The 15014-nt window shown below is 33.7% G+C and overlaps 1 protein-coding gene across 2 annotated transcripts in view; it reads left to right on the top strand.

The window, feature by feature from the left end:
- Positions 1-2673, top strand: part of LOC106461345 (ras-related and estrogen-regulated growth inhibitor-like) — a 28836-nt gene extending 26163 nt beyond the window's left edge. For both annotated transcript variants that reach the window (XM_013921166.2, XM_022388617.1), the window contains exon 5: positions 1661-2673. In XM_013921166.2, the coding sequence (XP_013776620.2) occupies positions 1661-2350 (690 nt within the window). In that variant the 3' untranslated portion in view covers positions 2351-2673. The remainder of the gene's footprint in view (positions 1-1660) is intronic.
- The last annotated feature ends 12341 nt before the right edge of the window (positions 2674-15014 follow it).

The following is a 15014-nucleotide window of genomic DNA, read 5'->3' as shown; positions in this document are numbered from 1 at the left end:
CGCCCCCACGGTTGAAAGGGCGTGCATGTTTGGTATGCGGATTCGAACCCGCGACCCTCAGATTGTGTGGCGAGCGCCTTATCCACCTGGCCATGCCGGGCCTCGGAACGTTTAATCACTAATATTATATACAGACATTTGTTTGTCCAATGATGAGATTTAATATCATTTTTTAGCATAAATGAAATTCTGCATCACGTGAACATAACTTATTTAAAAGACTACACAATCGACATGCGATGATCTGTTAAAATAAATTCCCAGTTATTATTCATTTAAAATTATTTACGTAAAATGGAATTATTATTTGCACAAGGTTAAGTTCAAATGTTTTTATTATTTTTTGATCGATATTTCCATCGACTCTAACACATCTTTAGCTTTTTATTGATGACATAGTAGGATCCTATTATCACCGGAAATGTAAACATATATTTCATGAAACTCAGCGAATCAAAAGAGTTTTACATGGTATTTCTTGAATCAGAACTAAAGGCATTTAAATGCTTTTTTGTAAAGACTTGTAAGTTGGTTTGGAGAAATATATCGGTATAGAAAAATATTCAGTGGACTTTTCTGAAACATTACTGTATTCGAATGACCAAAATATCAACTTTGTGTTGTCCATGAATTTATTAAGCTTTTATGGCAGGAGTTAAGTTTTGTTGTTTCCTTTAGAAAGGAAAATAACAATCAGAATTTACCTAGAAGTTGTGGACCCGGGAACTAGTCATCACTCTTGGGCTACTCTTTTACCGCCTCACGGAGGGCAAAGATGTTTGGTGGGACGGAGATGCGAACCCGCGAGCCACAGATTGCGAGTCGAGCGCCCTAACCACCTTGCCATGGCATTCCCTCTAGTCTTTAACTGGTAAATTAGGGACGGCTAGCGCAGATAGGTTAGCGCGAAATTAAAAAACAAACAAACAACAAATTCAGCATCTTGTAGGTCTATACCATGTCACGTTTAGACCATTTCGTGACGACGTGTGGGCCAACCTCACACTACATACTTAAATGGGAGGAAGAGACATAATAAACTTACTTAAAAGGGAGAAAGAGACATAATAAAATGGAGTTTTTTTTACAACTATTCAGAGCCGATTATAGGGCAAAGCAAACTAGGGAATCGCTTTCTGCCCCGCCCTTTATGGGGGGGGGGCGCTTGAAATTCAGTAAAATATTCTGAGATATGTGCCATTACCAATTTAAGAGGATATAATTTGACTGTATATGCTCCAGTTAATATGGTAAAGTTTATAAATGCACGATAGCCTAATGGAACAGATACAAGTGGGCTAGCGCCTTTTTGCAAACTGTTGAAGCGCGTGCGCTGATAATGTGACGTCATGTGTTTTCGATCAATTGTTATTTGACTTATACTTTACATTTGGGCCTCGCAAACTATAAGGCCTGCTCTTTAACTATTTGGATATAAACCAGGGATGATCAGAAGAGACCTCCTTGGAAGTAGTTGAAAATTAACATAGGGAGCTATTTAGGCTAAAAAATCTGATTCCTGTTTTAATTGCCCCGTCCTAGTTAAGGTGAATTGTTCGTTCTAAAGAGTATATATTATTATAAATATTGATGAAATTTCAAATGATTCTGCCAGTTTATTATCATTATTACTTTTAATTTATTTTACTTCATTTTGAAGGACACGGAGCCATTTTTTCTAGAATCCAACATTCGCTGGGCTGATGCATTCATTCTGATGTATTCTGTTACTGATAAATGTAGTTTTGATGAGTGCAATCGTCTAAAGTTTCTCATCAATCTCTACAACAAAAGATGCCGCATTCTGGGAACCCCATTATTTCCTGGACACGATACCGAAGTTCCTGTATTATTAGTTGGAAACAAAGCCGACCAGTATGGTGATAGAATGATCTCGAAAGTGGATGGAGAACGTAGAAGTCACGACATAGGTTGTGCGGGATTTCACGAAATTTCTGTGCGAGAGTCTATTGATGACGTAGAGACCGTCTTTAGGGATCTCTACCAGCACTGGAAAACATGGAATAAAACAAGCAAAATGAGGCGTTGTTCCAGTGATGCTGGTTCAGCACAGTCTGTTAAGCGACTTCCAATTGTCAGCAAGACTCCCCTGTTAAGCTTCCAGGAGGAAAAAACCCGCGTAGAACCTCAAGAAAATGTCGCAGAGGCATCAACTAGGTTTTTACAGGAATCTGAACCATACACTTTCAGAGAACGAGCCTGTACTGACGGAACTTTACATACATCAGCTAGATGGCGTCTCAGAACTACTAGGTTTAAGAATGGGGGCAACTCTCCTCTTCAGGTTCGAAGAATGAGTATTAGTATGCGAGGAAGTGAATCAAACTAATAACATATCAGAGTCTGCATTTAACTAACATTTGCTTAATGCAGTCAGACGGCGCTGTTGTGCGATTTAATTTATATTCCTAAATTATTATGGTAATAATTATATTTGTCTTACCTAAATATTATTTGTGTATGAAACGTATTGCTGTATATGTATTGTGATGCGTATACAAAAGTAGTAGCTTTGCTTGTCGCCAGTAATGTAGATTTTGAGAAAAACCTTACTTGTAGTTTTAATTTGTCAATTTTAGCGATTAATGTATCTTAATGACAATTCTTTCAATCAAGGGAAAACGAGCGTTAATGTTGTCTTTGTTTATGAAATTATATGTATATAGAGCTTATAATAAGTGATACAGCTCGTTACTCAAGATTCTGTACAAACAAAATCAAATAAAAACAAAATCTATATATATAACCATAACTGATTGTGAATGTTTCTTACAAGTTATTCCAACCTTGCGTTTCAGTTACATTCACACTTGCACAATTTAATTGGACATAGACAATTGGAGGAATAGGTAAACAGTGTATGAAAGTGTGTTGAACCAAATTACAGTTACGTGTTGATAGTTTACACTGTGATTGGCTTTCGTTAAACTAATCAGACAGTGCCATACCAGCATAATGTCTATAAACGTACAGGTAGTCATACTATTCCCAATACTAGTGTGGTAAATGCACTCGTAGCTCCCAGGACAGATATGTCACATAGTGAAGGTGTATGAATCAAAGGTTTGTTTGGTGAAGATTGTTACTCTGTCTGACAGACAGAGATGACGTTTCATCTTTTACTGAAGAGTTTACCTACGTGAAAATATTATTTTGATAATAGAAACGGTCAAGGAAGAAAACTCAAACTCTTCAAAAGTGGTTACGTTTTAATGATACGCAAAAATTCAGTAAAAATCTTGCCAATGTTTTAGATATAAGTAAATGTATGCATGTCATCTCCACGAAGTGATCTTAATGAACGTACAGCTTGATCATAAAAACACCGATTAGAAGAAATAACCAAACCAAAAGGCTGAAAAGGACATCATAGTTCAAACAACGGGGGTTAAAAGTGGGCGTTATTTACAGAAGAATTACAATCCAAATTGTCTGGCAACAATAATAGTAGTGTTTTCGACCACAGAGAGGAGAGCAGCTCCACGGTCATCATACATTATGTACAATTAAGCATTACAAATGTGAGATGCATGCCAGCCAATGTTATTGGAGATTTACACCAAAAATGATGGCACCCTGACTGCTCATTCTTACCGTAATATTATTTCCTCAAAAACAATATTAAAACAGGATTCCCAGCACGTAGCTTATGTGCTGAAATGATATTTAGAAGTATGAAACACTCGCAACCATGTCTTGGCCTACGCAAAGTCCCAATATGAATATTATCAAGGTTATATAGACTTGTATGGAAACTGAGAAGGTAAAACGGCAACTGAGTTATTTGGCTGATTTATAGAGAGTAATAAAGGACGTTTGGAGCACTATTTAAAACGCATACGTTGATGAACTAACGGTAGCATAAAAGCAAGATGTACTACTCTGTTTAAAGAAAATACAAAATATTATTAACTATTACAGTGTAGAACGTATTCATTTTCCTTGGATATATTTTTATAATAATATAAATTACCATTTAGTTGCTGTTACTCATTGCCATTGACTACTGTACATGTATCACCTATGTGTCTCCATACCTATTTCCAATATTGTAATTGTATAATATTTGTATCATGGTAACTCAAGAAAATACATTTAGTTTGATATAAACGCCATTTTCAATAAAACAAAAACACATAAATATTGGATGTTTAAATGCAAATTTTCATAAATTGGGTAATTCCTGCGATATCTGTGTGAAATTGATTATGATAAAATCTGAAATCAGGTGCAACAACTTGGGTTAATAACTATTTTTAATGTTTGAGTAAGAAAGTGTACAACATACAGCCAATAAAGTATACTTCAAAAATTTCTAATAAGTTTTGTTCTTCTGTACATAATAAGACAATCAAATTATTCAAATGATCTATCATTTGTTTTCTTCCTACAATTGTAAATCCAAATTGACCAAAAAAGAAGTTTTGTAATTTATTAGGGTGTTTTGTTTAGTGATAAAAAAAATAGGAGAAACCAAAGTAACTGATTATCAAGTCCTGTTGAAAAATTTGCGATAAATCTGTATTTGTTTTTTAATATCTACTAATGAGGACGATTTCCCCCGTATGAATAAATTACAAGTAATGTTTCTAAAATTTACATTTATACCGAAAAAGAGTAATATAATAGTCAAAGACAGGAAAACAAGAAATATTTTTTGGGAGCAAAATAAGTTTGCCTCCAAGTGGCTCAGCGGTAAGTCTGAAGGCATATAACACTAATAACCGAGTTTTGATACTCGCGGCGGGCACAGCACAGATAGCCCTTTGTGTAGCTTTGACTTAACGACAACCAAACCACAATAATTTAAAGTAAGGAATACTGACCAATTTATGACCAGAAAAAAAAAAACTAGTCCAGTACATGTGTATGAAAAACCAAAATCATTGAAAATATACGCATATATATATATATCAAATATAATATACATCAAACTATGAAAATTAAAAAGCAAACTACTGCTCTTTCTAATGTTAAAGTACGTTTTGATAATTCATGTTTAAATGTTCGGGAGAAAAAACGTACAAGTACTTTCAAAATTTTTGTTATAAGGTTTGTTTGTTTGTAGTTAAGCACAAAGCTACACAAAGGGCTATCTGTGCTCTGCCCACCACGGGTATCGAAACCCGGTTTCTAGCGTTGTAAGTCCGTAGACACACCGCTGTGCCACTGGAGGGGCTTGTCCTAAGGATGTGAGTTTTAATCAAACCGAGATTTATCACGTGCACTTTTATAAATATACAAATCTCTTAAATCTAATTTTAATTAAACAAAATTATAGACTGAAAGACCCAGGTGCCAAGTGGAAGTCATAGAGGTACTCCAAAAACTATGAATCATTCATTCTTCTTAGAAACTATTTGGAAATGTAAGCAAAAATAATAATTTAACAAAATGCAACCTAAAGGTTCTTCTGTTTGTTTGTTTGTTTGTTTCTAGAAACGGGGAAATTCGTTAACAAAAGAAACACGTAAAATTTGGATAATTAATAGTTATTAGTATTAAATAAAACTAAGAGAATCGGGAAAGAATTAAAGTTTTGATAAATCCTAAATATTATTTTTCCTTTTCCTTTAAATAATGCCATTTATTCTTTATGACAGATAAAATGTAGGAAAAAAAAAAGGATATAAGTGACAAAAGATATCAACAAAGTTGTTCCAAGACAATAACAAGCAATTTAAACGATGTCCTCCAAAGGGACTATAACGCTAAAAAAAGGGGGGTTTCCATAACGACAGTGAGCACAGTAGAGATAGAATATTGTGTAGCTTTGTGTTTAATAACAAACGAGCAGATAAACCATGTAAAACGCTTCAATGAAGGTAGTTCTATTTTCTTTCAGCTCATCTTGTCATATGAAACCTTTTTTGTATTATGTTTTTTAGAATTTCCTTTTCATATTGAAAGCAATTAATATTTTAGCCTGTTCTTTTTTTTTTTTAGCTGGCACGCTCCACTTTCATTAAAGTTAAATATAAACTAATTTACCAAGAAACAAAACGAGTTTTTTAGTTTGAAAATTCTTCGTATAGTCGTTTTATCATTTTAACAGAATTTTTCTTAACAGGTCCTCAATGATTTAGTTGCGGGAAAAAAAATTGTTTGATTATATATATGACCTATCTCCTAAGTCATCATGATTTTATTACATTATCTCATATAATTTATATTTCAGTATACAGTAACACATAAAACATATGCTACGACGTTACAGTGTTCCTAGATGTTTTTTTTTAGAACCTACAAGAGAGAGTGGCTTGAAGAAGGATAATTCATTCACACTGCCAAGATGTTTCAGTTCAAAGTCGGTGAATTTGAATAAATCTATTCGTATTGGAAAGCACAATAAGTTTGAACCATTATCTCGTACTTCATTTGTTATTTTTGATTAAGTTTACTTTTTTACATATAATAGACAAATAAACGCTTATTTGGTTTATAGACATTTAAAATATTAGACCAAAGATAAAAAAGAACAGTTCCTGATGATACCAACTTTGTTTTTATCTTAAAGATCAGTCACTGATTAATGTTGTTGATGATGATGGTGTGCATGTGCATATTAACTTCGTCGCGCTCTTGCAGAAAGATTATGCTAATTGTCTTGAACGAAAAATAATTATATTAATAAATTTTCTATAAAGATGGTTCAGAGTGACGCGCATGACCACGAAACTATGCCTCTGTCTTTCTTATTTTCATAACGTAATCATCATAAGTAGTGTAGTATTTACAGTATGAATGGGCCAGATGTGTAATACAAATTAAAATATCAAACACACTGCAAACAGCATACAAAAAAACTTTATAAGCACTTTACACACCCTGTTGAGTAGTAAACAAACCAAATCCAGAGGAACAAGCCACCAAAGAACTTGAGAAAGTCGATAGAGTAAAATAAAAAAATTCACAAAACCACACATCTGTCAATCTGACTATCTGACTGACCGACGTTGTTGGAAAGGTATAGCTCTCTCCTGCCTTCACCTCATGCAAATCTAAATGCACATGATTGAATTTGTGCTACCTTAGCTAAAAACGTGGAGTGAAAACACGAACGATAAGTTGTATAATTTACCTTTGCATTACTTTCAACCTAACTGTGATTTATTGACATCTGAGATTGTACTTAAAACAGTGCGATTTTTAAGATATGCCTTTCAAGGAAATAAAACGAGAGGATAGGAGAAAAATATTATGTTGATAACCTTAAATTTTGTGTCCAAGCGAAGAGAGCATTACTTTAAGAATAGAGATAAGGTTAGAAACAGTAATGCTAAATATGTGAAACAAACAAGCCTTAGCCATTAATCCAACCAAAGAAAAGTCTGCCACCCTGGCTAGATGGAAGAAAAACTATAGCAAAGGTATCAGCAAAAGCTAGGAAATGTTGAAAGATAGATCTAAGACAAGCTACGAGAAGGATAGGTCTAGAGTCCAGTCACTCTCGAGACTGATTACCAAAGAAAAAGCTAGAGACAAGTGTAAAACATTTTAAATAAAAAATTAGGAAGTAGGAATGGAAGCACCAAAAAGTATGGAAATAAGGTAGAAATAGGCGGGAGAACATTACAACACTATGTGATATTTGACACGATGCAACCTCAAAGTTGATGTGGCCATCGTTCCGCCCATTCCTACTTCATGCTTTTCTTTGAACTTTGATCCAATTATACTCAACAAATTAAAAAAATCAAAAATCAGAGGTTTTGATACTATATTTTGACCTACCCCTTACCAGTCAGATAGCTATAATGTCTCACATAAGTAGAGTATGACTATTGGAGCTTCCTGTCTGAATTCCAACATCAAACATTCCCCTTATGACTCATGCATTTCGCTAGGGTCACGTAATTTGATTACTTACATGTATCTGTACATGGTTGCTGAAGGAAAGTTTACAACAAAGAACTTTAGCTATATACACTTTTCATTTAGTTTGAACAATTACCAAGTTGCAAAAAGCACACTATTTAGGAATGGGCGGAACGATGACCGCATCCATTTTGAGGTTGCATTATGTCAAAAACCGCCAAGTGTTTTAATGTTTTTCCGCTCATTCCTACCTTGTTTCCTTAATTTTTGGTGCTCCTATTCCTGAGTTTTTTAATTATTTTTTTACACTTGTAGATATAATGGATACTTTAACGTGAAATTCATATCAGGTGTCATTTTTGTTACTTCTTCGGCACACAGAGAGCTATAATCTCGTCCTCAGGTATTCATTCATAAGTATGAGAACTTAGGAAAGTGTTCTACGTCGAAATGAACTTCCTTTTACATTTAATTTGGTGCTTGTTTTGAACGTTTTAAGAAGGTTATGGCACTTGAAACTTTCGTGAAAAAATTAAATAACATGAATTAAAATACGAGACACAAACACAATCATAGAAGAAAACTGGGTTTCAGGAGCGTTTCTTGTTCCTAATCAATTAAAGGACATGCTGAGAGAAAAGTCAAATAACAGTTTAGTGGGTTCTTTGAAATGTCGATACCAACATAAAAACTGTATATAATAAAATAAACCAACGCTATAAACAACATCGTGTACGTTCAATAGAGCGAAAGATCGTTGGTTTCTTTTGAAAACAAATATAGAATCAAAATGTATTTTTCAGAACGAATAATCATAACAACAACAACGTCAAACTTTGTGTTCTTCAATATTTTGTTTTACTCGGTTGCCTGTTTCTCTGAAACACAGTTTCAACACCATCATTGAGCAATTTGTTTCATAGTGAGCAAGGTGGTTGTTTATTTTTTCTGTTGTCTTTGTTGGAATTCTTCCCAAACATGGCACTCAACATTTTGGAAACGGTCATAATGCTCCTTTTTCTCTGTCTAGGAGGAGACCGTTGAGGTGGTTGAGAAGTTTTGACTTGGCGTATAAGATTGTAAAATGCTTCATTAACTCCACGACAATTATCCTCTGCAGATACCTCGTGAAAGTCACAACCGTATTGCCTAGAGAGCTCGTTACCGTCCTCAAACGACACCTGTCGGCCTAATTCTAAATCTCGCTTGTTGCCTAGCAACGCAATTGGAATGTACTGAGGTGTCTTCAAACTTTGGATTATATTAAGATACTCATGAGCCCTGTTGAAACTCTCCCGATCACAGATGTTATAAATAACAACACAAGCATCTGCAGATTGCACTTCTTCGATAGGCAGGCAGTCATCCTAGCGTCAATAGAACCACAAAATGATTGTAAATGGGAAAACATTAATTAAACAGTGTTTTTTTTTATTAGTTTACGATCTGAATTACTGGCATTTATTAATGACAATAACCCACAAAAAAACGTGCGTAAATAAACTACATTTATTGTTATAATTATTAAATTAAAGACATATGTTAAAAATAAAATGCTAGTCTATATACATTTTATACAAGCTAAATGCCGAAAACACTATTAGTCAAACTATAACTTAGTATTTAAGTATGATAAACAATTTTCCTAACATGTAAAAACAGCAGACCTTTACAAGAAGAAAAAACTACCATAATAATCAGAAAATATCAACTTTTAAACACAGTAAAAAGCTACTGCTAACTAAATATTCGATAACTCTGTCTCAAACATCTTACACACAACTCTTAACTTTAGTTTATATACTGAAATAATGGATATAATAAGCATGTGTTATAAAAGTAACAAACTATGTTCACAAAAGTATTAAATTGGACCCATGAGTCCAAAATATAAAGCTAAACTTCCACTAGAGGTAGACAGAGTTTAATTATGAAAATCACGGGACATTGATTGGTCTTTATAAAAAAAAAAAGAATAGAAAAAGGAAGTATTAAAAAAAATACGGCACATGTTTATAAAGTAGCTACTACATCTGTGATGATACGAAACGGAACACCTACTGGCCAACCTGAAATGTCGAGAATCTCCACTTCGCTTACAGCATCATCACATGTCACACAGTGCTTATACAGCCAGTCTGGATGAAAAAAAAAGTAATATATTCTTTGAACCTGATTGTCTTTCAATTGTCATTCCATAGATAACCAGCTTCGTTTTACTAACAATCGTGTATTATCTTACGTAAACATATACATTTTGTTATGAAACCTGAACCTGAAATAGGAGTAAAGTAGTTAACATTTTCAAATATTTTTGGACTTTTAGCCTTTCGAATAATTTAATGACGCAAATTCCAAAAATATCATTTTTTTTTTAAATTCAGGTATTGACACGAGCAGATACTTGGGGATACAAATAAATATTACACATTTTACAAGTTAGAAAAAAATCCTTAATTGAAAAATTATACATATTACAAGCATCGAACGCCCAGGGTCATGCGTAATATTTAAATTTGACTACTATTAGTTGTGGGGAGAGGGGCACGTTAAACGGATACATATTGTATTATATATATATAAACCATATCAACATGCATATATAAGTCATATGCATAGAAATAAATAGCATTACATTCACCAAAATGACCACGTCCCCCTATACATAGAGTCATTGTGGGCCAGGACCCTTGTTTGCCTTCCACAATGTGCACGCTCCTGCCTTTCTAGGGATCTAGACTAAGAATAAATGTGTAATTAACAAAAAACCGCGTCTACTTTGAAGATTTCTATCCCGTGGATTGTCTAGTTTTCAAAGAATTCTTTAACTTTGAATCTTCAGTTTGAGTCTACTGATTTTTTGTTGAACGAAGGAGTACTGTATTTGTGTGTGTGATTGGGGAGGGATTCAACTGGAGTTCCTTTTTTTCCTGGACACTTTACGTGCTCAAGGACATAATAAGTTTGTTTGTAATTAAGCACAAAGCTACACAATGGGCTATCTGTGCTCTGCCCACCATGGGTATCGAAACCCGGATTCTAGTGTTGTAAGTCCGCAGACATACGCTGTGTCATTGGGGTCACATAATAAGTATTCTTATATTTAACTACATGCTTCCATATTTTATCTAATATTAAGCCCTTAATTTTAATTTTGGAATAAGAGTCGTGACAAGTGATGTGTCCTTCTGGGTTAAAAACAACCACAACTTGTGAATTAAATACATGAAGTATACCATTCTGTCCACTTAATGCAATAAACGGTGACGAGTTAATGTGGGTGATGATTTTCACAATTATTACAGTTTATTATGTTGTTGGGTGATTTTTTTTATTTTAAATTTCATGAAAACAACGAACTAGTCCCACTTCGTTATAAGAGAAACAAATGTTTAAGTTTATGAGAACCTTCTTTTTTTTTTCGTTTTTTAAACTTTTATAACTTTTCTACAGTTTTCATTTACCTTGACACAAGTTGAAGGCTAAGTTCACAAATATTGTTTGAACGGAAATTCCTCGCAAATGATACTACGACTAACGTACTATTATAATTTTATGGCTAATCAATCGAGTAACCAAACATACGCGATAACTAACACCAATTTAAATACTTTACTAGCTTCTCAATCACTGACCTAAACACAATGCTTCACTTATTCTCGTATTTATAATGTATTCTTTTTTTTAGATATTTTGCCGAGTCTCTTGATCATTAAAATTCATAAACATTCTAGGTATTTTAGGGCTACTTTTATAAACTATCTAAATCTAGGGTTATCATCATGTTAGCAACTCCCTCTAGCAAACAGATAAAATAAAACATTGAAAATTTAGCTTAAAACAGTTACAAAACCAGATAATATGCCTTTCAAAGTCCTTAACACATCATCTATTTTGGACAATGATTAGTAATATTCACTACATAGATCGATATGATAATACGTGCGTATGAGCAGTTTAATAATATGTTGTTCCGTTTTCAACGTTCCTTGGTGCTCAGTTAAGCTTAAGGATTTACAATACTAAAATCCAAAATTCTATTACTCGAGGTGGATACAGCGAAGATAGCTCATTGTGTAGCTTTGCACTTAACAATAAAACAATTTCAACATCAGTCATAAAGAAAGAAATTAAAGTTAATGGGGAAAAACATCACGTACCTGTATTAGAGCGATATTCACCAATATAACGTTGAGTTAGAAAACGAACGATCACAGCTGAAATAAAAAATATATATATATATATATATGTATAAATTATTTATCAAAAATTACTTCATGTTTACTTCACTGTGGAAAAAGGAAGTAAATGAGTCAATTAAACCATTTCAGTAACAAGTTCTGTCAGTATTATGTACATAATCTTTCTCTTTGGCGCAAACCGAGCACTACGTCATCATCCAAGAAAAAAACTTAAGAAGTTTATCAAAATAAACTCTAGGGAACAAAATAAATCCTAGTGCATGTAAAGTCACGACTACGAAGACATTTAATTTATATTTTTATAGACTAATGTGCAATTCATACGCTTTAAAATAACCATACTGTAGCAAGGAATGAAAAAGAACTTTACATGTTTTATACGTACGCTAGCGAGCGTGTGTGTTATGAAGTCATCACTACTGCTCTGGATACAGGTTGAGATATATTATGCTAGATAAATAGAGCTTAATTTTAATGGTTGCTGATCTGGAAATGTTCAGTCATGTATGACTGAAAGCAGCAAAGTTTATCATGACTGCTTACCTTGCAGATAGGTGCTTATAGGGTTTAGCTTAGAAAATAATCTCGTGAAAGAACGCTAGTTGGGATCTTTCATCTAAGCACGAACACATAATGTCGTAAAAGCTGAGATTTCTAAACAAAAATATCGGACGAGCAGGTTCCAACACCACGCAAACGTTAACAGGAAAGCATGGCAGAGTTTAAATGGCTATAAATTACACGGCTGATTCTTGGTAAAAAGATAATAGATCAATTCAGTTTTAAGGAGTGACTGCCATTTTTCCTGATATAAACAGCGAGGTTTGGCTGACTCTGTAGAAATTACATTTGATCTAATACCAGTTTCACTGTATGAATCAGTTGTCCATTTGCTTGGCTGTCAAAGTTGATTTATTCGAAACATAATTCTGCCAAAAAAAAAAGGACGTAGAAACTGTACCGATTATCAAATCAGTTGCGAGTATAAAGCAGTGGGATTATTCATTTTTCGTATTTTTTACCGTAGTTAAGTTTTTTGACACCATAGCAAATCCTCTTTCAAATGAAGCGGATTCATCAAAAGAACTGTATACCTTCTGTGTTGCAATTACAGATAAAATTAAACAAAAAACATCTAGATGTTGTGAGCAACGGGTATCCTCATTATCACATGATGATAATTTTCCACATCAGAGAGAATGTAAGAACTAAAGCCTGAAAATCATATATGCTGCCATTTGTATAATAAGTAAACTTAGTATTCCGAAAAATTTTTTAATCCTGAAGTCTTAAGTTCAAGGGACGTCCAGTTCAATCTACACTCTGATGAGCGTGTGTTATTGGCTTATACTAGTTTCGGAGAATTCCACTCCTCATCAGTAACCCTGAACACAAGTTAACCAAAGAGAGATAAGCTGGACCTGTATCATAGTGAAAAGTATCAAACATACTGTTGGTGTGAACGTGCTTTATAGTCACTATGAGAAAAACCTATACAATGGATAAGTCAAGTGAAGAAAAAGTCTTATTGGCCATTATTCATAATCCTTGCTATGACTTACTAAGGGTCAAAATCCTTTGACGTCGTACACCATATTTTCAGATTACATGGAAAAGTCAGAGACTGGAAAATTGGCTTGGATGACCACCTATGCAGTCATTTTGACTCCCGAGTGGAGTCACGATTTCATAATGACATATGTCATTTGTTGAATAATAAAAAAAAGAATCAGTGACCAAGTTGCGGACGTTGCCTGCTCGTTAATTAATGGTGATTTTGTGTATAAGTATAAACTCTTCAGATAAAAGTCCGAAGATACAGATTTTGAATGAATTGTTTATTTTTAGTTTTAGTTTAACTTTATTACAACGTTTCGACCACCCGTGTAGCCATCATCAGGTAACTGTTGTTTATTGTGTGAAATACTACGCGAACATTTCACACAATAAACGATAGTTACCTGATGATGGTCACGCGAGTGGTCGAAACGTTTTAATAAACAAAAATTAAACAATCCGCTCGAAATTTGTATCTCTGGGATTTTATTTAAAGTGTATAGTAGATTTCCTGTCCTCACAACAAGTATAAACTCTGTCCTAGTATTAAGATTATATCAAAACTCTTGTGTTCAATAACCTACAGCAAAGAATTTAAACGGATTTATGCTTATTTGTTTTCTTCCCGAGCTACCAGTAACGATCTTTCTATGTAAAGACAGACATTTGACGTAGATTTATAAAAGCTGTGCTTCACCATTTACAATAAGTATTTGACATTTCTTAACATGATATGTGGATAAACATCATCTCATAACTTAAGATCTTACGAAATTCATATGACTGACAGCAGTAACCTCTTTGTACTCTTAAAATGGACATATGACGATATAACTTTTCAAAAGTAAAAACGAGGTTGAAAAATATTCGCTATACGATCAAATAAACATCGATCATCTTCGTATACACTTTACTTGACGAATTATTGTCGAATTTTACGAAAAGCTACACTCTGCTTTATGAAAGCCGTCTCTGTTTTTGAAGTGATGGACAAGAAGGAATATAGCTAGTCAACAACACTCACCGTGAAATCTTGGGCTTTTCATATTGGAATGAACCTCAGATCCACTGTGCGGAAAGCTATTGTTTACCACAAAACAAGTAGTTCGTGCAGAAAGGAGTCACGTGGCATCCATTCACATGAGAAATGCATGTAAAACAAGATACTTGGCTGTTTACTTAACAAATAAACAACAACAACAAAAGGATTTTCCATGTTTTTGTGATCGAAAAAAGGAAACTTAAATGCTATTATGACACATTGTCTCTCTGTATATATAGTAGGAATATTTCATAATTTGTAATTATGGGCTTTCAAACACCATTAATTTTTAAATGCGTCAGTTCAGTCAATAACGTTTGACTAATGATAGTTGAGGGTATATTTCCTAAAACAGATGCCAATCTATTTCTGCA

Source organism: Limulus polyphemus, unplaced genomic scaffold, assembly GCF_000517525.1.
Source record: "Limulus polyphemus unplaced genomic scaffold, Limulus_polyphemus-2.1.2 Scaffold38, whole genome shotgun sequence".
In the NCBI taxonomy this organism is placed as follows: Eukaryota; Metazoa; Arthropoda; class Merostomata; order Xiphosura; family Limulidae; genus Limulus; species Limulus polyphemus.
The sequence above is the reverse complement of the archived record's forward strand: the minus strand, read 5'-3'. Positions and strand labels throughout refer to the sequence as shown.